The sequence below is a fragment of the Paroedura picta genome, chromosome 5, assembly GCF_049243985.1.
Source record: "Paroedura picta isolate Pp20150507F chromosome 5, Ppicta_v3.0, whole genome shotgun sequence".
In the NCBI taxonomy this organism is placed as follows: domain Eukaryota; kingdom Metazoa; phylum Chordata; class Lepidosauria; order Squamata; family Gekkonidae; genus Paroedura; species Paroedura picta.
Window position 1 is genome coordinate 111,400,171 of NC_135373.1, and position 26,718 is coordinate 111,426,888.

The 26,718-nt window shown below is 46.8% G+C and overlaps 1 protein-coding gene across 4 annotated transcripts in view; it reads right to left on the reverse strand.

The window, feature by feature from the left end:
* Positions 1 to 488: 488 nt before the first annotated feature.
* The window catches only part of DNM1L (dynamin 1 like), a 44,135-nt gene continuing 17,905 nt past the window's right edge, over positions 489 to 26,718 (reverse strand). The window contains exons 3-20 of one of the 4 annotated variants that reach the window (XM_077339903.1): positions 23,478 to 23,516; positions 21,740 to 21,786; positions 19,754 to 19,825; positions 18,858 to 18,944; positions 18,273 to 18,435; positions 17,329 to 17,449; positions 15,740 to 15,871; positions 14,206 to 14,412; positions 13,193 to 13,313; positions 12,876 to 13,031; positions 10,817 to 10,906; positions 9,390 to 9,482; positions 8,683 to 8,739; positions 8,146 to 8,223; positions 6,050 to 6,217; positions 5,349 to 5,458; positions 4,063 to 4,222; positions 489 to 1,944 (exon numbers count right to left, since the gene is read on the reverse strand). In XM_077339903.1, the coding sequence (XP_077196018.1) occupies positions 1,888 to 1,944; positions 4,063 to 4,222; positions 5,349 to 5,458; positions 6,050 to 6,217; positions 8,146 to 8,223; positions 8,683 to 8,739; positions 9,390 to 9,482; positions 10,817 to 10,906; positions 12,876 to 13,031; positions 13,193 to 13,313; positions 14,206 to 14,412; positions 15,740 to 15,871; positions 17,329 to 17,449; positions 18,273 to 18,435; positions 18,858 to 18,944; positions 19,754 to 19,825; positions 21,740 to 21,786; positions 23,478 to 23,516 (1,958 nt within the window). In that variant the 3' untranslated portion in view covers positions 489 to 1,887. The remainder of the gene's footprint in view (positions 1,945 to 4,062; positions 4,223 to 5,348; positions 5,459 to 6,049; positions 6,218 to 8,145; positions 8,224 to 8,682; positions 8,740 to 9,389; positions 9,483 to 10,816; positions 10,907 to 12,875; positions 13,032 to 13,192; positions 13,314 to 14,205; positions 14,413 to 15,739; positions 15,872 to 17,328; positions 17,450 to 18,272; positions 18,436 to 18,857; positions 18,945 to 19,753; positions 19,826 to 21,739; positions 21,787 to 23,477; positions 23,517 to 26,718) is intronic. The other 3 variants (XM_077339904.1, XM_077339905.1, XM_077339906.1) reach the window with 3 other exon arrangements.

Sequence of the window (26,718 nt, forward strand, 5' to 3'; positions counted from 1 at the left end):
TTAACAAAGTTACCCCTTTAAGGACAAAGTAAAATTTTCAAGCAGCAAACAAAGAAAAGAGGTAGTGGTGGTGGGGGGGTGTTTCTAGCAAATGGCCGGGAAAGGTTCTCAGTACTTTCATGAAGGTCTTAAAAACATTAACCTTTTATGCAAGGAGTAAAGAGTCAATTTTTTCTGCAGTTCATAAGTTAAGGAACGGGTTCGCTTATAGGCATACACAACTGTTTTGGAGACATACAGTGCTAGATATTTCATTGAGGACAACAGGTGAGATGGAGAGGTCAGGAGCAGCATGATCGCTAAAAGAAAATGAGTTCAGAGAAGAAAATCCCGAGTGGCAATTCCACATTTGTGAACACTCAAAAGGGTCCACTGACTTAACCACATCACTGGGAGGAACAGTGTGTCTCTCAGAATGCATGGTGTTTGTTACCATGTGCAGCACATGCAACCCCCCCTGGCCCACAGATTCGTCAGACCCCAGTCAGTCAGTTTTTAAGCAGTCAATTTTATTTCCATATGTGATTAAATAGGCCTTTTTTGTATGTTCTGGAGATGCCTTCAACTGCAGCATTAAAAATGCATTTTGAGAAGAGGCAAAATAAATTTAAGTGCAAACAGCCTTCAATGAGGAAGAGACAAAATCAGCATGACACATTTTCAGAGTTACATTTTCTCCTTGAATATCAGAATGAGAACCACTTATTTCCCCACCCCACCCCCATATTTTAAAAGAGACATCAGATCGCTTCCTTGGGGCTGCACTGGATGTATGACACACCCAAGGTGCAGACTGCTTAGTTGCCTGTCGCATTACAAGTGGAGAAAGACCACGTTCTGGCTCAAGGCAAGCTAAGTGTGGAACAGGGCGTGTGTTTTTTCTAGACAGGAAAACGGCCCTTATGGCATTTTAGGATGAAGTGGGGACCTGCCTGTCCTTACAGTTAATGGTACGTAATAATCCAGCAATGTAAATGCAACAGTTACAATGAAGGTAGCTGCGTAGGACCCCCCGCCCCAGCCTGACAGCATAATGTTGAGAATTAATGTAACCTCTGGTAGACAGCTGCCTGAAATTCTGTTCTGCTCTAACACACCTTATTCTCTTCCCACCGTTATATGACAGCGGTAATCAATTGCAGCTGCTTTTTTATTCTGGAACTCTTTAAATGGACAGTCCAAAGGTCTTGGTCCCAGCAGAAGAGGGGAGGGCAGCAGAAACAAGGGGGGGGGGTTTACACTTCATCCTACCAGTAGTGTGCCAGTTCCCCAGCCGGCATTAGCTGTTGGCAAAATCTCTACTTGTGAAACGTTCCAGGCTCATCTAACCTTAATGCAGTCTGGGACATTAGCCAAATATTTTTGTTCTGAGACTCAGGGGGGCATACAACACAGAGAGATAAGGCAGTGATTCTATTGTGCCACGTATCTGGCTGAGACATGCAGAGTTACTTGTAAGGAAAAGAAAATGCTGCGGTGTCCTTTCTTCACGGTTTAAAAGCCTGTATCGCAGAAGCAGCCGAAAAAACACTACATCACAACGCTACACGGTTCATTCTACTGGTGGGCAGCTCATTTGACAAAAGCCAGGCACTGGAATTTTTCACGTGGTTCTTTGCCCAAGTTCAGTCCAAGTCCCCTCGCAGGAACCACAACCTAGTTGTCTGGCACCAGGAAACGGGTAGGGAAAGAACATGTTTCTGTGGATCGCATAAGACGTGTTTTGCGCCGTAAAGCACACTTTTCTGTCCATAAGAAGCCAAGCCAAACTGTGTCCTTACAAGAGCAATCTGATACATACTGCAGTGTATACACAGGAGTTCATAAGAACGTAATGCCTAGCAAGGTTCAAGTCTTCAGTTTGTTTGCTCGGGCAGAGGGGGGCTTTCACCAGAGGTGTGTCTCCCGAATCTCAGCAATAATCTGACCGGCTCGTTGCAAGGCCTGTGGAAGGATTGAGAAACAGAGAGGTTGGCTCATGCAGCTAACATTTTTCTGTTTTAAGGGGCAAGGCGGCATCCTATCAATCACAGCAGATTTCCTGGATTAAAAGCCTTTAATAAAGAACTCAAGACGTGGCTAAGCCCTTAACCTTCCTTTCCCTTAATACAGCCTTTCTCAATTTTTTTACCATTGAGAAGCTTCTGAAACACTCAGCAGGCTTTGGGAAACCCCAGAAAGTGGCATGATCATGCAGAATAGGGTTGGGAAACACGGCTGTGCACATGCCCACCCAGGGCCCCTCCCCTTCCCACCCCCTCCAGGTCTGTCATTGGCCACTTTGGGAAGGGGGTCAACATGACCATATATGGTCATATCATATATATCATCATATATATAAATTAATTAACTCCCGCCCATCCAGGAAACCCTTCCAGGGCAAGAAATCCCAGTTTCACAAAACCCTGCCTTAATAAATCAGTCCTCGATTTTAGAAACCCTGGGTTATAAAAGAGCATACAGCTTTTCTGCAAGGAGCCTCCCCCCACCCTCACCTGACCCAAGAATATCTTCTAGTGGAGGGGATCTGATAACAATCTTCAAGTATTTAAAAGGCTGCCATGCAGAGGATGGAGCAGAGTTGTTCTCTCCTAATTCAGATCATTGTTCAATCAAGTCAGTATGGTCTACTTGAGACTGCCAGTGGCTCTCTAAGGTTCTGAGGAGAGGTCTTTCACACCATCTCCTACCTGGTCCCTTAACTGGAGATGCTGTGGATTGAATCTCGGACCTCCTGCTTTCCAAGCAAATGTGCCTGCATGCCTCCACTGTGCTTCAGCACCTCCACCTATTTTTCATAGTCAGTTTTCATGCTGTACTGGGCTTTTTAATGCTGGATTTTAATTCATTTTTAAATGTTTTCTTTTTATTATTTTTGTTCTGTAAGCAGCCATGTACCAAAAGCTACCAATGGAGGGGCTCAGTTGATCCCATGCAGTTGATCCCCCCCAATGGGCTCAGTTGATCCCATGCAGCTAATTCAGCAACATCCAGAGGTCTGTTTATACTATATTAAATGCCTGCATTTTCTGGACACCACATTTCTGGATAGCCACCATGCTCATGGTTATAGAGCAGGGGTAGTAAAACTGTGGCCCTTCAGATGGCCATGGACTACAATTCCCATGAGCCCCTGCCAGTGAACACTGTCAGAGCGGTTTCTTGGTGGAACAGGCTTCCTCGGGAGGTGGTGGGTTCTCCATCTTTGGAGATTTTAAAACAGAGGCTGGATAGCCAACTGACAGAGAGGCTGATTCTGTGAAGGCTCAAGGGGGTGCCAGGTTACAGTGGATGAGCGATAGGGTTGTGAGTGTCCTGCATAGTGCAGGGGGCTGGACTAGATGACCCATGAGGTCCCTTCCAACTCTAAGATTCTATGACATCTGGAGGGCCACAGTTTGACTACCCCTGTTATAGAGCACTGATATAGAGTATGGCTGGCCTTGAAAGCGCAACCCAAATGGGAGGTGACACTTTAAAATCACAGTATCTGTGTCTGATGTCCGGATGGGGAAATGGAGCACTTCTCTCTTGTGCTTCTGCAAATTGGGTAAGTCCATTATATTCCAGCTGCCACTGCTTGCCAAGGGAGACTATTTCACCAAAGGCAGAGTCCTGCCAGCTGCTGCTTCTGTTTTATGAATGCATCGTGATTTTCAGATTCTTGTTCATTTTCGGGGTTTTGTAAGCCACTTTGAGTCCTGCTTTGCAGAAGAAAAGTGGGCTAAAAACATTCCAGCAGATAAAGCCTTTAATTGAAGACTGGCTTCTATCAATGGAGTCAGTGTTGTGGGTTCGCCAATTTTGTCCCCTTAATTTTAGGGAGCATTGCAGGTGGCATTTTAAACCTCTTTCAATGCAATCTGCTGCAGGTCCCCGATAGAAGAAAGGCAGATTTTAAAATAACCTCATGTTCTGGTGACACTTGGTAACCTTTGTCTTGCTTCACAAAGGCTAAAATCAGAACATCTTGTACGTTAGGCCAATGCATGTGACGGAGATGGTGCGTTACCGTTTATCGCTGTGAACTACTCATCACATAAGAAGACCAGACGACAATACCTGTAACATGTCAGCAGCCTCTTTCCTGCGCTGAGCCATGTCCTCCGATTCTGTCAAAAGATCATCCAGCAATAAGGCCTTGTACAGCTGTCCGACCAACTCACTCTGGAGAGTGTCTTTCACGTGGTTCACCAGGAAATGCATCACTGCCTTTGGCACGCTGCAAAACAAGCAGGGATTAGAGGTGCAAGCACATGATGTTGGGGAGTGGCAAGGATTTCACTTTCCGTCTGCAGGGGGGAAAGCATTATTTGGGCAGTCCCAGTAACTGTCAGATTAGGACAAGGGCAGGGCAGTTTTCACAGATGACACCAATGATCAAGGAAATCTCTACTCTCTGCCCTCCCTATGGGCCCTGCTGATGGACCTCCTGATGTCACCAGGGTTTTGGCCACCGTGTGGCACGGCGTGTTCGACTGGATGGACCATTGACCTGTTCCAACCTGGCTTCTCTTACGTTCTTTGAGAATGAGCCCTTGACTTCCCATCCCTAATAAGAGACATACTCTTTAGGAATGTTCATGCTTCGCTCAAACTCCAGTTCCTCCGCAGAAGCTATTTCATGGTGGGAACGACCTGATGGCGGCCTTGCCCATTTCCCTGGGACGTGTGATGGTTGTGGCATTGGGGAACTGTGCTCAGAAGAGCCACAGGGGGTGTGTCAGAATCAAACATGGTTAGACCAGGACCCTCGCTCCTAATGAGAGAGCTCTTTGGCCATAAGCTGGACAGGGGGTGGAAGTTTAGACCTCTATTGTAGTGCCATCTTTTAATCTTTTAATGCGTTAAGGGTTTTTTTAGGGGTTATATTGTATTTTATTGTTTTATTGTAAACTGCCACGAGACAATTGGTGAGGAGCAGTATATAAATTCGAAAATAAATAAATAAAATAAATAAATGTACCTCCCCTCCTCCAAGCGAGAGATAGAGATAGAGATAGAGATAGAGATAGAGATAGAGATAGAGATATAAAAGGTAAAGGTAAAAGTAAAGGTATCCCCTGTGCAAGCACAGAGTCCTGTCTGACCCTTGGGGTGACACCCTCTAGCGTTTTCATGGCAGACTCAATACAGGGTGGTTTGCCAGTGCCTTCCCCAGTCATGACCGTTTACCCCCCCAGCAAGCTGGGTGCTCATTTTACCGACCTCGGAAGGATGGAAGGCTGAGTCAACCTTGAGCCGGCTGCTGGGATTGAACTCCCATTAACGCCCATTAACATTATGGAATTGAACTCCCATATTGGAAAAAATATATATATTTTTTTTAAAGATTTAATGTGGCTCACCTGTCTTGAATATTTTTCCTCACAATCAGGAAGTAGGATTTGATCAGGCGCTCGATCACCTCACAGTCTCGCTGCTCCCGGGCCGACAGCTTCCGTGCAACAGGAACAGGCTAGGTGAGGAAAGCCAGAATTATATACAGTAGATAGATATATAGAGATTCAGAAAGCCTTTGTTGGCACAGAATTCGATGTACATGCAACAGATGGTCACCTTTCCAAACAGAGGCATATGAACAACATCGACAGTGTCTTGAAGGTTCAAGGGGGTGGCAGGTGACAGTGGATGAGCAATAGGGTTGGGAGTGTCCTGCATCGTGCAAAGAGCTGGACTAGATGACCCAGGAGGTCCCTCCCAACTCTATGATTCTATGATGTTTATATAATACAACCAGTCTATGTCAGAGAGGAAGCTTTTCCTTGAAATAATCAGCAACATTTTGCAATGTCCACAATACATTTTATTAGCATTTTATCTGATGTTAATAAGCTGTGCGTTTAGACTGAATGTCGGAATGGCACCTGTGAGTGGAGACATGGCTGGGAACCTGGTCAACTAACACTGAACCCTAACAACTACCAACCAGTTTTTACAGGCTGTCGCCTTTACCTTTCAGTTCACTCATAGTCCCTGCAGCTGATCTCTGGAAGAAACGCTGCCACGAATGTGAGCACAATAAGCAGTATTCCTGTGGGTAACTCACCACATCCAGCAAATTTACAGCATGTCCTTTTTGAGGGCTCGCTGGGAGGACGGCCAGGGGTTTAGATTTTTCCTCGGCTAATATCTCTTCTGCCTTGGAGGTTTTCAGCATTCCTCTCCAGTTCCCTGTTCCGGATTCTGGATTGCCATCTCCCCCAGCAGAAGGCATCTAATTTTTTTTTAAAACATATAATACAGAATGCAAACTCAACTCACGGAAGCATGACGTCCATTTGGACTTAAGGACGGTGAGAGTTGGTCCCAAAATCCTGCATGCTGAAGTGTACACACTCCTACAGACCAGGATCACAGATAAAACTAGGCCTTCGTTCCACTTAAAACCGAGGAAGGCTGGCGCATCACCGTTCGCTGTGCATTGTTTGATGCCCGACTATCACAGAATCCTGAGAGTCCCAGGTTTTGCTACAACATTCAGGAGGGCGGATATCACACATGGAGAGAATGCAGGCTGGTTCTCTCAAGGGCCCCGGGAAATGGAATTTCTCTGCCCTGCTTTACAACCTCCCCCTTCTCACTTGCTTCAGCCCCTCTCTTTTTCGCCCATGGAGTGTGTGCATTCATTTTTGCTATTTGCAAATGCTAGAGTAAAACAAAATCAAGTTCAGGAAGTTTGGGATGAAATGCATCAATTGAGAGCACCTGTGCAAAACAAAAAGGAAAAACACAGGTGTGAGCAACTTGTACACTCAATGGATTCTGTCTCTAAAACTGTGTGATACATGTCATACAGAGCTCTGCAATGCTTGCTTTCCCTTGGGTCCCAAGCAGAGGAAAAATGACACAGCTACCTTGCTAAAGCAGATCCGGGTCAGGCCAATGCTTCAGTCGGGGACCTCCAGGGAACTCTCTGAAAGCTTCGGGTCTCAAAGCAAAGAATGTGTTTTTTTAAATGGAACAAAACCTTAAAAATATTTATCTGTCTGCTTAAAACATTCCTATCCTGCTTATATCTCAAGGCAGCTAACAAGGCAACCATCTTAAGGCAGACCATCTTTAATGTAAATTGAAATTTGGGGGGCAGCCGTGCAGAATGCAGGCTCGCTGGGATCACTCTACAAGGCAACCGGGGCCTGTGGGCAACCGGTTTCTTCAACACTCTGGCCTACCTACGTGCAGAGTCCTCAAAGAGCCGTGATCGTTTCCATGTTGATTTCTTCTCAAAGGAATTAGCCATTTATATTTTCAGGAGAAACCAACAACCGGGCTGGACTGTCAGGATTCTTGAGAAAGTGCAAGAAAAAGAGGAAACCCCTGTGCCCCGTGGAGCCTCCAAGATGCCCACCCCTGCAAACATGCAACGTTTAATATGACTTTGTAGAGCAGGGGTAGTCAACTTGTGGTCCTCCAGATGTCCATGAACTACAATTCCCATGAGCCCCTGCCAGCGTTTGCTGGCAGGGGCTCATGGGAATTGTAGTCCTTGAACATCTGGAGGACCATAGGTCCCTGGCAGAGGGAGGGAGAGGCTTTGAATAAATTCTGATGACTAGTTCTGTTGTAAGCAAATATTTGGATACTCAGAATAGTGCATTTATTTAGGTCTCTTCATTTCTCCTAGAGCAATGGTTCTCAAATTTCTTCTTTGTTCAGGCCATCCTTTTCACATGGACTTGCTTGCCTGTGGGGTCCTCCAACATCTGCCAGAAAACTCCCGCATGCAGGCGAGGAGCTGGGGATACGTGGTGGGCGTGCAAGCAGTTCACGCGGCCCAAAAAACACCAGTCACGGGTCTACCAGACCTCACCGATGCTCCATGCAAGCCGAATACGCCCCAGAACACACTCGCTCCCCTAACTATGTACAGCACAAGAAGATGGAGAGGCACCGAGCGGCCTCTGGCTCTTCTTGCCACCAATGCTCACTCCAAAGCACTCCCCCTGCCCACCTGGCATTCCCCAGACTCCAACTTGAAGAACCACTGGGCTAGAATGAGTCAATGGACTGACATTTGATCTGGACAGACAGACAGCACAGCCGAACAAAGGCCACCTGGGAGAACGATCTGCGGTCGTGGCCAAGGGGAGCTACTACAAGAAGAGTGAGCATGCCGTGCACATGGAAGAATCAGAGACAGACCTTGCCATCTCCCTCGGCAGGACCAGCAGCAGAGGTCTCCTGGGAGGATGGGGCCAAAACGCCAGGAGGCTTAGTAGACTAAAGGAGGCAAGAAGGGCAAGAAAAGGTCATCAGGCTTGGCTTTCGCTTTCATTTTTAACCAGATCCTCTTTGCTCCCGGTTGGAGTGGACTGCTCTTCGGACTCCTCCGCTCAAGGACGCGGGTTTAGCGGGATCGGTGCTGCAACTAACATGAAGCCATGCTTGGTTTTAATGGGACTAATTCCACTTCCCAAGGTTGACTCCGCCTTCCATCCTTCCGAGGTTGGTAAAATGAGTACCCAGCTTGCTGGGGGGTAAATGGTAATGACTGGGGAAGGAACTGGCAAACCACCCCGTGTTGAGTCTGCCATGAAAACGCTAGAGGGCGTCACCCCAAGGGTCAGACATGACTCGGTGCTTGCACAGGGGATACCTTTACCTAATTCCACTTCCACTTCAAGTGACTACTTCTACTAATTTGTTTCATTGAGCAGGTGACATCAGCACAGAACTCACCTTGTCTCGAGACGTGGCCGAAGGCACCTCCCTGGCCAGCCTGTTCCGCCTCTGCTCCTGTGAACAAAAGAGAAGCCAACAATGGGCTCGATTGTGAGTCACACAGTGACAACACTCACCTCCTGGGAGACAATGATCTAAATTGTAAGGGGCAGCAGGTCTGAAATGACTGGGAAGTCACTCATACTTGTCAACTCTGACTCAACGCCTCTGCTACAAAGAGGATTTAGGTTCTATAAAAGGTTTTTTTTTTTTAAAAAAGAAAAGAGCCAGGTCTTGTTACTCCAAAGCTACACTCCTGTGTCCTACTCCAGGTATGGCACAAGGTAACATGGTTCAGGCTACATCTAGGTTAGGTCAAGAAAGTTTTAACTGAACATTCAAGGAAATGCATCTGTTTCCCCCAGCCCTGACCTTGAAGATCAAGGAACTGTAGCATCCACAACAGCATGGAGGGTTGGTTGTGTGAGGTGGTGCCTTACTTGAATTATCCTGAAATCATCAAGGTGACCACATGGGCAACCAGAACCCAGTTCTTATGCAACACAGAGGAATCCAGCTGCCTTCCGAAGTCCAGGAACAAAAGAGATGGCCATTTCTGGTCTTTGAGCAGCACTGACCCCAGTGTGGCTTTCTGTGAGGTGATGCCTGCCCCTCCCCTCCGATTCCTGTTTCTGCGCACCCAAAAAGCGCGAGAGCTCCCTCACCTCTATGTTGTTGTTCATCAGCCCGCAGGCATCAGCAAAGTCGGGATGCTTTGTGTTGATGTAGGCCAGCTCGATGGCTACCAAGTTGTGAACCTGCAAGATAGACAATTCATCCCAGGGTTGGGGCAGTCGTTCTGATACAGCCTAGCCTCCTCCCTAAATGCCACCCTGGGCTCAAGAGAGAAAACAGGGTTGTGCCCCACCTGTAACCACTGTGCATCGACTGGGTCCTCAATGCCATCCCAAATGGGGACTGCCTGACTGCAGGCCAGCCATGGAGAAGAGCTTCCAAGCTTTTCCAAAGATGCTTCTAAGCCAGGGGTGGCCAAACTGGCTCTCCATATGTCCATGGACTACAATTCCCAGAAGCCCCTGCCAGCAACATACTGGCAGAGGGTTGTGGGAATTGTAGTACATGAACATCTGGAGAGCCACAGTTTGGCCACCTCTTGGCTAGGCTTTGAAGCACTCTCTGTCTCTGGGGATCCTTTTTCCTGTCCAAAGGTGTGCTCACCCCACTTCTGTTGCTTGATGCTTGGGTGGGAACAGGGATCCCCAGAGGAAGAGGGGCAGGTGGGGGGAAGCACTCCAAAGCCTAGAAGCTTCTTCAGAAAAGCTTGGAAGCTCTTCTCCATCGCTGGCCTGCGATCAAGCATTCTCCACCCAGAACTACCCAAAAGCCATTAAGGTGAAGGATGGTGTGAAGAAAGTTATCTTTTGGGCTACTATTTGGATTCAACATTTATTCCTGTTAAAGTCTTTGTTTGCAAGGAGTTAGATATGGAAATCAGCTGTGGCCGGAGAGTGCTAGGGTGCTCTGTGGATGCAGGAGGCATCTAAGCCTGGCTTCAAGGCCATAAGCCAGCGGGGGTCGCTTGCTGGTGAGGACCAGAGAGGAGAGGGAATAGAAGTACACCATCTGGGGTTCTGGCTTTTTCCATGGCAAAGGGGGTTCAATTGATTCAGGATGGCTAACTGGTCAAGAGAGGCAAAGGTTAATGGCAGTCACCAAGGGGGGGGGGGGGGAGTACGGGAACCATCTTTTGCCTGGATGGGAAATGCGCCAGCAACTCATGAGGCTGAATCATAACAAGAATGGGAGGATAAGAACCGGCTTACTTGTAGGTAACATAGAAGGGAAAACCCAGCTAGCTGGTTTGTTATTTTTTCACCCTATTTTATTTATGCATTGTAACTTTCCTAAAATTCCTTTTCAATAATTTTTAATAATTGTGCTCTTTGGGTTATTTACACACAGCCTGGGAACCTGAAACGACATTCCGTCACAGGTGGGCATAATGCAGCTGCCCAATACCCATAAATGCTTGACAGCCAGGTACCCCAATGAGTCCTCAGATTTCAGCTGATTGTACACCGTGTTACAAGGAATGCACAAGTGCAGGCGTCATCTGGCCCAGTAGCATTACCATTTCATTGGTTACTGGTAGCCTCCGGCGCAAGAGACTGGTCACAACTTCAACAATGGCATCGTGGAGCTTTGGAAACCTCAGCAATTCCTGAATGCAAACAAGACAAACAAAGAAAAGTGAGGTTTCCCCCAGCCAATACTAAAAGATAAGACAAAACAAAGTTAGAGGATCAAGCTGAATGTCAATTAAACAGACCGGCACCTCACCAAGAGGGAAGCAATACTCTCTTTAAGTATTTGAAAGGTTGGCTCTTGGAGGAGGGCAGGGAACGGTTCCCGTTGGCAGCAGAGGATAGGGCCCACAGTAAAGGGGTTTGAACTATGGGTAGAACGTTACCAGCAAGATATTAAGAAATCATTTTCACAGAGTGATTCGACAGGAATCGGCTGCCTAGGGGTTTGGTGAGCTCCCCCTCACTGGCAGTCTACAAGCAGTGGCTGGATAGACACCTATCGTAGATGTTTGAGGCTGATCCTACACTGAGCAGGAAGTTGGACTAGATGGCCTCTACAGCCCCTTCAAACTCTCTAATTCTATGATTCTAATGTGGACGGCAAGGAAACCTTTCCTGGTCCTTCCGGCTCCCACAGCTGGGTCTTCCAAGATTCAGATTTTAATTGCACAAATTGCTTACAGAAAAGCTTTTCTTTGGAAACGCTTCTGTTACACAAACATATCACAGTACCCATCGGAGATTTCACCTGTCTGTCTCAAAGTCAGGATTGCCTACAGAATCATTTAGTACCAGAGTTCCTCCCGAACATTTAACATAGTGATCCCCAACCAGTGGGCCGCGGACCACATGTGGTCCGGCGACTAATTGGAGGTGGGCCGCGAAGGATGCCTTCTCCCCCCTGGACCCTTTACAACACACTTCGGGTGTCATTGTCTCCCAGCACTCCCAGATGGGACTACCTCGTTGCAGAGAAACAAGCTTAAGGTTCCCACTGATTTGTCATTGTCATGAGTTAAAATTACCATGGAAATAAAATGTTCCTTATGTTCATTGTTGTGGCGTGTCTGTATCATATTTTGAAGGGATGTCTAAACAGTACCATAGCGATCAGAGAGCGTTAGGGCAGTGGTTGAGAGTAGAGGAGTAAACTCCCCCCCCCACTGGGCCTCAATAAAATTGTCAAGCATTGAGTGGTCCCCGGTGATAAAAAGGTTGGGGACCACTGATCTAACAGATGGTGCTGCAAGAATGCACCTTGTCTGTAGGGAGCCACATCCTCAGATCTAGGCTGAAATGGAAGGGGGGATTTCACCAGCTTGGGGACCTGAGCAAATCCTGGCTGCTGCTCCACAAGCAATCACACCTACAGGGTTCTGTGAAGTCCACTTGGGCTCTTGGTGTTCTGTTGGGAACTCCACCCAAAGGGAGGGAGACCTCTCTGCTGACAGGCCACAAAGAACATCTAGGAGCCTTCCCCCTCCCCCATACCACTCTGGATGAGATGTATATTTCTGATTGGGCCCGGGAGTAAAAGGAGGCCCACTGTTTCTCTTGATGGATCTCAAGTAACTTACATTTACTGTTTTACTGCGTTATTGGTTTTAAATTGTTGTACACCGCCCCGAGACAGGCGGTTCTATCAATCTAATGAACCAAATCAAAGTATTGTCCCTACTGCCACATGGCCCTCCCACTTTCACGTGTACTGCTAGGTGTGCCTTTGCAGAGATAAACATCCGTATGGAATTTTGTGTAGGAGACGAATGGAAAATGCTGTCCTTTCTTTGCGGTACAAACATCCATTTTCCCCATTGCTCTGCAGAACTGCAAAGTGAAAGGGGCCCGTGTACCAGCAAGCTTGTGCACGCACACCCAATGCGGCATGACAAAGTGAACATTCCTATTCCCGTATGCGAAAGTCAATGTGTGAGAAGACATGCATGCCCCACCCCTGCCACGACAATGCACAAAGGTGGCAAGGTAGCGGCCAAAGAGGTTCTTATCCCGAGGATTAGAGAGAAGTATGAGAATGCACTAAGAGAACAATCCCAACTTGGTCTTCCTGTCTACTGACAGGCCTGCCACACCCCTTTCTCTTACCTGCGTGCTGTAATTGCTACAGTGTTGGATGATCCTCTGCATTTCTTCATGCACGAGCTCCACACACCGCAAGCTGGGCTCCTCCAAGCGCTTGATTTGCCTCTTCACCAGCAGTTCGAATGAAACTTCAGGCACGAACAAGGCGGGGCGGGGACCCTGGCCGAGCCAAGAGGAAAAATCTTAGTTTTTCATTGTGCTGGACGGAAGACGCAAGCGGCCGCCAAGCATTGGACAGGCGACAAGAAACTCAGCCCCACTACAGAGAACAGGTTAAAGACGGGACACAGCACTGTAAGTGGAAGAGGGACAACACCTACGGTAGCGTTTCTGATGGCCGTCAGGATGTCGATGGTGTTCAGGCCACCCAGCGGGTCAACGGATTCTAAAGTGCGCCCAAATGTCTCGTGGAAGATGTAGCAAATTCTAGCTCCACCGCACCTGGAGGAGGGAAGAAAACTGTGTTTAGGAGTACGTAGAAGGGAACATTTATTTACTTCTTGCTCCCCCCTCCCAATGTTCCCCTAGTGGGACCTGAAGAGGTCCCCCCCCCCATTTTATCATCACAACAACCCTGTGAGGCAGGTTAGGCTGAGCGTGACCCAGCAAGCTTCCACAGTCTATGGTTGAGACCAATTATGACCGATTCTCGGGCCTCCCTCCCACCTGTTCTGCTCTCCCTTCCTCTTCTGACATCTCCTAGTATGCAATACCTGGCAGGCTATAAATCACCAATCCAGTAAACCTGGCTGATGCTATTGTGTTTATGGTTCAAAATCTTAATCTGTTTATATATATTGGTTTTACTGAGCTTTAGATTCTGTAAACCCCCCTGAGATGGTACGTCCGAGAGGGTGGTATATCAAGCAAGCAAGCAATGGAAGAGCATAGATTCAATTCTGTGTTCTCCCAAATGCTAGCCCAACCCTCTAAACCCCTATACCAGGGATGGCCAAACTGTAACTCCCTAGATGTCCATGGACTACAATTACCATGAGCCTTTGCATGCTGGCAGAGCCTTATGGTTATTGTAGCCCATGGACATCTGGAGAGCCACTGTTCAGTTACTCCCGGACTATACCACACTGACTCTTGTCCTTATGATTTACAGAAGACAGTAGATTTCACTCTGAGAATACACTCTGGGGATACTTTTTATGACTGAGTTTTTCATGGTTACTTTTCATGACTTTTACATTTCTGTGGTTTTATTATGCTTTATTTTGTGAACTCCAGAGGGGCAGCAGATGCATTTTCCAAAAGCGGATGCAAAATTAAACTTAGATTTCCTCCCAACGAGTGGCAGGACCCCAAAACGGAACTCGCACTTAACAGTTCTGAAGTCTCGATGTACTTTGCTGTCCCTTCAATGGTGTTGCAATATTCGGTGGCAAATTTGGTAATAAGCTGCAAGAGGGTGGCACTCTTGTCATCGACGGGCTCCCCGTAGCTGTTCAGGAGAGACTGGTACTGAGCAGCTAAAACGTTGATTCTGGTCTTCAGTTCTGGCAAACAATCCCGGATGTGATGCATGAGTAGCCTAGAAGCAGAAAAATCATTAATTCAGACAGCCAACATGGACAAGCCAAGTCATTCAACGACCATTTATTTTTACGCAAGCAGCTGAAACTCAGAAGTACCTTACTCTGGATTTATAGGCTGTGTGCTCTTCAGAGCAGCAGGATTCTGTGCTGCTGCTGTTTGCTTGACAACATACACAATTTACATACAGTTATTCTGGAAAGTCAGAGTGCTTTTTAGGTGCTTGATGCTCAATTATGCTTGGTGACATAACTGTGCTTGGAGATCCTGCTTCCTCTCCCTTATTACTAATAGTTTGTATTGTTGCATTCTGTTGTTTGCACACCAAAGACATTCAGAATGCTGCAGCATGTGACAATATTCAGAAACCAGTTGGGGGGGGGGGGCTTTTAATTTTGCTGGACATACTATTACAGACTTGAAAGTCAGTGTTCTACACACACATACAAACCATCTTCACAGGGAATACAGAAAATAAAAAAGATTAAGAACTCATCAAAAAAAGTAAACATTAACTGTTATCCTGGTTTAAACAGAGACTTGGGTTTCCTTACTCACTACTATCTCTAATCAGCCCACAGGACTATTTTTGGAAATATGGATTTGCTGTCCTTAGCCCTTTACCCCTTACACTGAGAGTTACACTTGATTCATCATATAATTCACACCAAGCCTTGACTCTGCCCCACACCTGCCTCAGAACAATTCCCCAGCATGGTTTTCCATCTGTGTGAGAAAGGGAGCTGGGATCCATGAGAAGCTCATATTGAAATAAAGATTAGGGTCTTTTAAGGTGCCACTGGACTTTTGCTTTATGTTACCATTATGGATCAATATGACTACCCCACTTACAAATGGGACCCAACACTGAACCATAAAAATTATCAGGAGGGGGCCCTTAAAACCCTTTGGAATGTCAGTACACAAATTAGAAATTTAATAGTTCCAGGGTAGTTTTCTGCACCAGGTTCTTTTCTGTTTATGGGGGAAAGTGACTGTATGTAGTGGACATTTACTTATGTGCAGTGGCAAAATCCTTTAAAAAACAAAAACAAAACTGCACAGACATTTCTTTGAGCATTTGCCCACCCCCCTCACCCCCAAAAGAACCCACAATCGCAATGGCCATTTTCTCTGATTATTTTCAAATGTGCCTGAATCACCAACAGAGAATGGCATACAATTGGGGCGGGCCAGAAAAAGACAGATAGGCACAACTATTTTAAAAAATCACCTGAATTTGAAGTTCAGGAATCAGGATCAAAGCTGGGGAGGGAGGGGGTGGGACTAAGCTTGAAGTTCAGGATCAAAGCAATTCCACGAACCTATTGAGGGTCCTTGCGAGGTACTTTGTTCCATTCCGGTTGGCTAAAGAGGGATACTTCTTCTGGAGAAAAGCATATTCATCGCGAATCGAGTCAGCCACTATCTTCTTGTTGTTAATATCTAATTGACTCCTGAAGTTAGAAAGTTACTGAAATATTATGCAAGTACAGGTTTTTTTTTTAACTTTATATTCTCTTCTGTCTTCGGGAAATTATTAACCCCTTCAATTCCTCCTGCCAGTTTCTACCGCCTGCCACCTTCATGGATACCCAATAATTCAATGACATCAGACTATTGGCCTTCCAAGACCAACGTAAGCCACTCTACTGGACGTCTCATTTATCTGATCCTTCTAGGTGGAGACACTGGGGATTGAACTTGGGACCTTCTGCATTCAAAGCACATTCTCCACTACTGATATGTGGCCTATCACCTGCACAAACCCAATCCCATCGGATCTCAGAAGCTAAGCTGGGCCAGCCTTGGGCAGGAGACCTCCAAGGGTTTGGGTAGTTCCTCCAAGGAATACCAGCCAACATGACATGGAGAGAAGGAATGGAAAAGCAGCTCAGAATGTCCCCTGCCTGGCTGCCAGGCAATCCTCGGATCTCCTGTCTCTATCATACACACCATAAGATATCGAATAGAATAAACAACCTAACTGTACTAGCCATGAAATAATGCCAGTTATCTAGGAATAGGTCCCAAATGGTGGAGAATCAAAAGCTCCGATTACACAGCAGCCACAGTGGTCCTGCTCCCCTCTGCCGAACGATGGGAACGAAAGAACAGCTATCTTGCAGCAAAAGGAATGTTTTAAAGCAGGGGTAGATGACCTGTGGTCCTCCAGATGTTCATGGACTACAATTCCCATGAGCCCCTGCCAGCAAATGCTCGTGGGAATTGTAGTCCATGAACATCTGGAGGACCACAGGTTGACTACCCTTGCCTTAGACATTTTTGCAATTGACTGCGATCTCGTAGATTCCAACATTGATTTTAAAGTAGCACTGGTTATATGGATTACAGAGCCACATCTAATTTATGGCTGCTACGGATGCCTTATAGTTTGTAGCCCAAATTGCATGTGGTCCTTGAAGTACATGGTTCGGATTCCCAGCATGGTCTCTTTGCCCAGAGAAGCAGCTGTAGGAGATTGGTCATATTGATTAGGGATCCAGCCCTGGCGAAAGCAAAGGGTTAATTCTCCCTCCTCCCTACATTTACCTTGAAAGTTCCCTCTTCCTCGGGCTACTTTTGGCCTCGTACAGGGAACGAATGCACAACACAGGCACTTGAATTCTTTTCTTATCAGAGTTTAAGGCATTATTTATTGTAGAAAAAGTTCCCAAGGTAGAGTTTGAGTTCTTGAGAGTCACAGATTCAGTACAGGCCAGAAGTGATGCCCCCATGCAAATGTCCCTGTAGCTGCTTTTTAGGAACAAATGACACCTGTCCAGTTCCAGTTCTGGAACTCTGGCATCAAGTGTAGACTATGGGAATTGTAGTCCATGAACATCTGGAGGACCACAGGTTGACTACCCCCATTTTAAAGCAGAGGCGTTCTCCAGCTGCCCCCCATACTCACCTGTTCACCACGCCAATGATGCCAAGTTTAACAGGGATCACTCTCCCCATAAGCACATCCATCGCATCGGTGCCAGCATCCATCAGATCCAGCTTGGTGATAACCGCAAGGGTGCGCCGCCCTATCAGAGCGGCAGGAAAACGGGTCATTTTACATTAAGCTGGTCATGCATTAACTTGTCAAGCCTAGGAAGCAGCTACCCAAAAGGTAAAAAGAAAACAAGGAAGGAAGAAGGTGAAAAGTTTGCCCACTGAATTAGGCCTTGCAAGAAAAGGGGGGACTGACCATTTCAATTCTATCCATTCTCAGGCATGAAGCAGTTTATATAATAAAACAATAATACTTTTATTCTTACAGCCTGCCCTTCCTAGTCAGCTCAGGGTGGGCAACAGTGAAATTAAAAACATTCCGTTCTAATAAAGAAAGAATTAACCCTTAAATACACCTGGTTTGGGTTTGAAAATTAAATTAAGAGCCATTTCTTCATTGTAATAAGAATCTTACCTCCAGGGGGGGGGGCTTGGTTAGTGTTTGGGCAATTTTTTTTTAAGATTGTTCTCAAATAAGTTTACAGATTGGGAGGCCGGTATCTTGTTGAGGTTGACTTTTCTGGCCCTACAAAATTGCTTAGAGTCTGTGAGGGCCCCAATCTCCTCTTGGCCCAGCCATCTCAGGGTGGTGGACAACAATTTTAAACCAGCATGAAATAAAAACAGTGATCATTGACCCATCTGATGGCAATTAGCGTCCCTTGCCTTTTCACATCTCTCACCACGTTATGCCCCCAGATTATTTGCCACATTCAGGATGTTACGAGGGAGTGTGTTTAGAAGGGCGGGGGCTTCTTAAATGTTCCTGGTAGCCCAAAGTTGGGCCAAGATGCCCACTCCTTAAAAACAGTGAAGACAAACAAGCTGGAATCCTCTCCTCCTGCCCCCACTTACCATCTGGATCCACCTCCCGTGCTATTTTGAGCGCCTCAGAAGTGGCCATGTCTGTGTTGGCAGCGGTGACGGCTAAAATAATTGAATTGGGGTTACTAATGAATCGGAGGATAAGTTCCCGGATCTGAAGCTCAATGTCCTTTGGCTGATCACCCACCGGTACCTACGAGAAAACAGTCGTAAGTCGAGGGGGACGTCTTTGATGACTTTCAACTTTAAGCGCTTCTTTTAAGAACTATCTGTGCCCAGCCATTTTTACTTAGGGGCATAATCTGACAGGTCAATTCCTGAGAGGAGGAGGAGAACAGGAAGCCAAGAAAGAAACCAGGAGGACAGAAGTCACATGCAGAGAACAGCAGCTGCTTGGCTCTCCAGCCAGGTCTCATATGGGACATACAAGCAGCAAAAAGAAAGCAAAATCACCCCACAGGTGCCGGGATAGATGGGACAGTCAGGGAGGGGCAATATAAAATCGTGGCAAGAATTGTCTTGGAAAGGCGACAACTTAGCACACATTGTGGCCCTGTGCACATTTTGATGGGGAACAGAACTTGCTCGTAACTGCAACCGTTAATTTCCTCTTACCTTTGTCATTCCTGGCAAGTCTACCAGAGTCAAGTTGACGACATTTGGCGAAAAAATCTTTAGATGGATGGGCTCAGGGCTGATGCCCTAGAAATTCAGGGACGGGAAAAAGTCTTGGTTAATGTCAAGCTTGTTTCCTCAGTTGCAATCTTCAAGAAAAATGCAGCCACTGCACTATAACTGTGCTGTTGTATCTAAAAACTCTTGACCATAGATTTCCAGCTCTGCCCTTTTGACAACCTCAATCCAAAAAACATAGTTCATGACTCTGGGACATGCGCCGATGTGCCTTAGCTTCTTGCTTAATTCAGGATATCACATCTGATGGTGAACTTATCCCCTGCATCTCAGCTACTTTATCTATATACAGCAGGCAATCCTAGCCAATGGGTTAACTGAGGCCAGACTGTATTTAACAACTAGAAGAGTTGATTTTTATACCCTGCTTTTCACTACCCGAAGGAGTCTCTAAGCAGCTTACAATCACCTTCCCTTCCTCTCCTCAATAGGCACCCTATGAGATAGATGGGGCTAAGAGAACTCTGGCAGAACTGATCTGCAAGAACAGCTCTAACAGAACTGTGACTGGCCAGAGGTCACCCAGCTGGCTGTACGTGGAGGAGCAGGGAATCAAACCCCGGTTATCCAGGTTGGAGTCCGTCGCTCTTACCACTACACCATGCTGGCTCTCTTGGACAGATGACACAAAGCTATTGAGGAAGACATAACCTTGGACACCCCAAGCCAAATCATCACAATGCGTTATGCCTATCTGAACACGGTAGATCAGGCACTTGTGATCTCACGTACACCTGACAACAGAAGAACTCTTCCCTAGATTCTTAGTGCAAATAATTATTCCCCTTTGAAGCAGGCAGCATTATGGACACACTGACCTTATTGTTCCCCGAAATCCTTTCTGTTTCATTCTCTATTTCTTGCCTGATTTCATCAAAGTCGGTGTACAGCTGAAATGCAAAGAGAAAACGCTGAGGGCCTTTGGTGCTAGGTGGCTCGTCATCTTGGGCATCCTGAGATCTGCAGGGGCCTCGGGCTGAGCACCAAGGGGCAGGTAAGCAAACAGCTGTGCACCAGTGGAAGTTGCACATGGGGGGAGAACTGTGGGAAGGCAGCTGTTGGTAAGATTATTTAAGTGTGTGTCTCCCCTTCCTGTTCCAGGTATTTAAGCCTTGGTCAAGGCCAGAGGATCAAGCTAAAGTGAAAGCACCAAGTGCTCCAAGTCTGTCACTGGACACCTATGTCCTTGATTGAACAACCCAATGAATACCACTGCAGCCCAGGATGTTTTGGGCTCTGTTTGGTCCTCTGTTTGGGGGTGGCAGGTTACAGTGGATGAGCGATAGGGTTGTGAGTGTCCTGCATAGTGCATGGGGTTGGACTAGATGACTCATGAGGTCCCTTCCGACTCTATTATTCTATGAATCTATGATTCTCTGGGTTTTTTTTATTGGTTTAAATTAACCGATATTGTAATTTTTCATTTTTGTAAACTGCTTTGTGTTTCCCATTGATGAGAAATTCAAGGCAAGAAACACGCCAAAGGAGTAGGTCCCGAAGCACAAGCTTTGCACAGCACAGGGCTCTCCAGGCTGAAGAGATACTCTGGATGCATCTCTATTGCCTGCACTGAAAGCGCTCTTCCATCCAAGCCGCTTGGGCTCAAGAGCGCGGCTGCTCAGCACGCAGGTCCGAGTACACCACGTTTACTGCTGCACTCTTGTGGTGGAGGCTGACTGGGATTATGGGGGTTCCATGGCACAGGCATATAGAGCAGCCTTTTTAAGCCTTTTGACCATGAAGGAGCCCCCGAAATAATTTCTCAGACTTCAAGGAACCCTGGAAGGGATGTCAGCTGCCTACAACCCCTGAAGTGACATCACTTCCTGCACCGTTAACCTTTTGCTCCCTCTCCTGGCCTTTGCTACTACTATGGTGGCTCGGCCTCCTGCAGGCCAAAAAGAAGAGTAGGAACTGAGAAGACAGCCCAGACCCCTCCCCCCCCCCCCGCAAAGCCATGCCATTTCAGAACTCCTGTGGATCCCTGGTAGAGAGGAAAGGTGTACACTTACTCCCCTTTTTAATGTTCCATGCGCTCAAAAACACACAAGTTGAAAGTTCACGTACTTCCGTTTGCCACAGCATGTACTTACTGCATCTATACATGATTCTACCTCTTTTAAAGCACCTTGACTGGCTACGGGGTTGCCACAGGGGAACACATCAAGGGGCCGGGCAAACATATACACTCAGCAAGTCGATATCTGCAACCAAGTCTACAGCCAAAAGGATTTTCAAATCTCCTTTATCCAAAGATTACTCTTAAAAATGGAAATATTCTTCGTAACATGGTCTCTTGTAACGAGTTCAGAAAGAACTTAAAGGACAGTCGTTGTAAATTTACAGGCTCTGCCCCAGAATAACCACCAAAAAGGATTGAGAAAACTTTACTGTCAAGTAAAGTTTTCTTGGATGCTTTAGGATGCTTTGGGCTGATCCTGTGTTGAGCAGGGGGTTGGACTAGATGCCCTGTATGGCCCCTTCCAACTCTATGATTCTAAGTCGGCATTGCATCTAAGTAGCCTAACCAAGGTTTGTGATCAGTTGCAGAGGGCAACGAGAACCTGAGTGTCTGCTGATTGACCTAGGCTGTAGCTTAGTGGCAATTTTTTGACATACAGAAGGTGCCAGGTTCAATCTCCAGTTAAAGGATCTTGCAGCAGGTGATGTGAAAGACCTCTGCCTGAAAGACCTCCAACTCTGATTCAATATAACCCAGTGTCATGTCATGTGACCTGCGATCAGCGTTTGAAATCTCACTCCCCGCCCCCCTTGGTCATGCATGCTTTACAACAAACACATACCTTGTTTTTGGTGTGGAGAAATTTCCCCCATTCTTCTGCGTCAACCCCTGGAAAGAAGACAGGAAAAGTAAGGAAAATACAGCCAATGTTCTCCGTTTCAGATAAAAATTTCCTGATCGAGCTCCCCACTCCTTTGCTCGACTTGCATTTTGAAAAACTGAAAACAAGGGTTTATGCCGCTTTCATCAACTTAGCCTGTTTACCCTTTTTCAGAACTTAAAACACTGCCTTGCTGTTTATCTCTGCTCACGGTAATGACTCCCTGACTTCTAAAACTATGGCTCACATTGGGTTTTTTAAATTTCATTTATTAATGTTAATCCTGGGGGATTTCTTAATCACTGTCTACATTATCTTTATAAGGTACACAGGATGACCCCAATCCAGCCCAATTTAGTCCTGATTAAGCCTTACCGAAACCAATGGTAACGCAGTAACCGTGATTAACACGGGCTTTCAAAAGCGATTAAGCCATTGCTAATTTTAGCAAGATCAGGAGCATTGTGTCTTACTGGTTTTATAACACGAGAGCAACCGCATTGTGTGTTTGTTTCCCAGCATGCTCTGCTCTCGTCACAAGTCAAAAACAATGGGGCTTTAGCAAGACCTTTAGCTAAGAGACAGAGCCACAAACTACAAAGCCACCATGAGCTCACTGGCCAACCTTAGGGAAACCCTCCTTGGTCTAAATATGGGGATAATAACACAGTTGTCTTACACAAAGTGCTCTGAAGACTGTTTCACGAGGTGGCCATGTTTTGAGTCCAGGAGCACTTTAGAGACCATCATGTGCTTGTGGTGCTCTGCTGTCAATATGCCTGAGCCAATTCTCTGATAACTCTGGCCTGGGGGGGGGGGGGCGACCTGCAAGAAGCATCTCCAATGACCTCAAGTTCCATTTAGAGAGCCTGACAACTGTCACACAGGGTGGGCTGAGAGCTGCTTCCGAGACCATGCACCTGGACGGTGCACCACTGTTGGAAAAACAGCAGCTCTGTAGGTTGAAGAGAGACTCTGATGCAAGCCCCTTTCCCCCTGTGCATTCCTCATCTCATCCCAGCCATGTCCCAGGCGATGTGACAAGAGAAGTGCTGAGAGGTAGAACATGTCATTCCTCCTGCAGATAAAGGGATGTCTGCATTCCGTCCCTGATCCACCACTTAAGGTATTCAGCAGAGCAGGAATTTTTCCCACGAGTGCTGGTGGAGTTGCAAGGCCAGGGAGCCACCAAACCCTACATTTCTAACTGCGGGGCTTCAAACATCCCCTGCTTCAACTAAATACCATTGAGGACAGGCTCCATCGTGTGAGGCTGTCACCTCAGTACTACAATCCAAATTACTATTTTAAAGATGAATTCTTTGAGATCCATCGCTCTCTTGGTTCTGTCTACTCCCAAGAGGCTTGCCTGGCCAACTGATTTCAATGTAGAATTGAGTGACGAAAGAGCAAGGGAAGGTATGACAAAGAGCTACAGCACTATAATGGGAGGGGGAGAAAAAAAAAAGAACAAGTCAATCTCCGCACTGCATTCTAATCCGACACAAAAAACAGGAGAAAGCAGCGGCAAAAATAAGCCAGCAGACCAACCAAAACAGCAGCGACTCAGCCCAGCAGCCAGCGTGTAATATGTGTGCGTAAGCCAGGAGGCGGGACTAAAAGTGGCATGAAATGCTAGTGGTTAGAATACCATGAACATGCAGATTCTGTGCAGGGAGAAAGGAAGTGAATGGGAAACCTTTAGAAAGGTGCCTTGAATGTTTCCAGGTTGCAGGGTCTGCAGTTAAAAAGAAACAGCATCAAAAGTCATTAGAAGCCTGGTTATTCACCCTCTACAGCAGTGGTCCCCAACCTTTTTATCACTGGGGACCGGTCAATGCTTGACAATTTTACTGAGGCCGGGGGGGGGGTAGTCTTTTGCCAAGGGACGTCACCGCTGCCACCTCCTGATCCCCTGCTCCGCTTGCTTTCTTGCTGGTGCCCCTGACTTCCCACCGCCCACTTAGGGATGCTGCCAGCAGCAGCTGCACAGTGCCACGCTAAGGGGGAGCCCCAGCCATGGCAGCCACTGAAGAGCACCAAAGGTGAGCCGGCGGCAGAGTGGCAGGGGAGCCCCCGAGGCAGCAGCTGGGAAGGAGGACAAGGAGGAGCCACGGCCCAGTACCAACTGATCCACCGACCAGTCCCGGTCCCTGGACTGTGGGTTGGGGACCACTGCTCTACAGGATTTGCTTTCGACCCAAATCATTTCCCAGTTGTTTCTGCTACCCCAACTATGACATGCATCAAGACAGACATGCCGGTCAATTGAGGAAAAAGCAGGTTATCGGAAAAGCACAACCGTGAGATTCCACTTTGGAAAAACATCGTCCAGAGCGCAGTGCTGAAAGACAACACAGGCAAATTACTCCACACCATTGTCGTTATCAAATTTAGCTTCTTCTAAGGAGCTTCAGTGCTTGAAAACCAACATGGAAGTACTTGGGTTAGGCGACAGGTGAAAAAAGCATTTTCTCTGGACTGAGACAAAGGAACTGAGCGAATCGGAACAGTTATCCCAAATATAAGAAGTTTAAAAAGGAAACAGTGGCAGGAAATAGGAAAATCAGAAAAGTGTTGTAAGCACAGAAGCTACAAAGAGTGGGAAAGCATACTTTAGGTGCACATCACACCTAAGGCCTAAATTCTCATAAAGGGGATGCACAGGGTTGCTAATCTCCAGGGGGGACCTGAAGATCTCCCATCTTTACCACTTATCTCCAGACAACCAAATCAGTTCCCCGGGGAGAAAACAGGTGCTTTAAAGGATGGATTTTCCAGCATTATACCCTGCTGAAATCTCTTCCCTTTGTCAAAAACCACTGTCACCAGGCTCCACCTTCCCCCCAAACCAAATTTCGGCAGTTCTATGATGCTGCGTTCATGGTCACCCTGCACACACGAAATGCACCATGAAAACGCACCATGCCCTGTGATCCAAGCACAATCTCAAAACTCTTTCATGTATGTAAGGGCCTCACGTAAGCACTGTTCTCCCACTGTACACGAACACAGAGAAGCTCATCCAAAGCAAGAGCCTGAGTCAAAAGAACTTGGGGGCAGATAATTGACAGAAGTGAAATGTTTTATTGTTATGTCGTCCCAAACCAAAATGCCCTGCAGCCTTACTGTCCTGGCGCATTCCCAAGATTTATGCAGAAGCACATCTGCTAGAGCTACCAAAAACATCGCTTTGTCCCCACAGACACAGGGGGTGGCATCTTGCCCTTCTTGTCTCCTTAAGGCAAATGCTGGCAGGGGCTCATGGGAATTGTAGTCCATGGACATCTGGAGGGCCGCAGTTTGACTACCCCTGCCTTAAGCACAGCTGGGAATAGTGCAGTAAAAATGCATATGATGTTTTCGCTCGCATCAGAGTCTGAATTTAAAGAGCTCCACCCAAAGAGTTCCGTTCCTACTTTAATTAACCTTGTGTTCTGAACTAGCTGGTCTTCCATCTGGCTTTGACAGTAGCTGTTTTCTTCTTTTTCCGTTAAGAAAAAGCACATTTGCTCCCACTCTGAAAAGCAAGACACAGGAAGAATACGGACGTGTCCCCAAGACCGCATTCAGCCTGCCTACAAGAAGAAGAGCTGCAAGAAGGGACCCTTGTCTGGCAGGCTCCTTTCCAAATTAATAAAGACAGGTGTCTGGCACAACATTTTTGCAGGACCAAAAACAGATGCACAAAACAGAGCTCTTTGCTACAGACGAGCAGCTCCTCCCAGGCCATGAAACCAACAGAGAATCCTGAAAAGCCTTTTGTGTAGCCTGTACACATCTCTTTGATAGCAAAAGACCTCCAGAAATTATAGACTGCACAAGGTCAGACATAGCAACACACACACCCCGATGCTCAAATCGCACAGTTTCTCCTTCCTTCCTTCCCTCTCTCTCTCCCCTCCCTTCCTTCCTTCCTCCCTCCCTCCCTTCCTCCCTCCCTCTCTCTCCCCTTCCTTCCTTCCTTCCTCTCTCTCTCCCCTTCCTTCCTTCCTTCCTTCCTCCCTCCCTCCCTCCCTTTTACTAACACAACTTCATGATCAACTCTTACTGGGCAAGTGCCTTTTATTTATTTTTTATTTTACTTATTTATTTTAAAGCTTACATTCTTATTGTATTATATATATCTGCATAAAAACTAGTGGGCAATATCCTACCTTAGGAAGGGGGAAGTTCCTACAGCCAACTGATTTATTATTATTATATTACTACTATTACTATTATTATTAAACTGATTTATATTCTGCAGTCCGCATAGCCCAGAGTAGCCGGCCCTGATCAGAGCTTGGAAGCTAAGTAGGGTCAGCCAGGATTAGTACTTAGATGGAAGACCACCAAGGAAGACCAGGGCTTGCTCAACCTATACGACAAGGAAACTATATACTTAAAAGCCACCAGTTAGGAGAACAAAATCACCCAGAGCTTGCACGCATACTGAACTCAGAGAAAGGGCTCCCAAACAAGCCTTCATTATAACAAAAATACCATATCCTTTAAAGTCATGTCCCAAAATACCAACTCTCTGCCCAAGACCCTACTAGCTTCAGCAGACATCTCTCTCTCACTGTGAGGGACCTAAAGGCCTGATTCAGCAGAGGAGAGCTTCACGTGTTCAAACCATGAGTCAGGAGCCTCAGCTATGATCTCTGCTCAGTACGCAACACTGAGCCTTGCCCGTTCCCAGGCGGCATTCAGGCCATGGGCTTGATCCAGTGGAAGGATTTGTAGGATGAGCCGGCACTGGCTCTTCCCCACCTTCACAATTGCCACACGGCCTGCTGTGCCCCTTGAAACCCCTCCCTGGGGAAATCAGGAAAGGCCTGCTTGGCAAGTCTGCCCAGGATGGACAAGGTGAGTCAATGAGGGAAGCCTGCATCTCACCCTGCTTCTGCTGGCAAGGCAAATTTACCAGATTGCCTTACATTGTGGCAGTACACGGC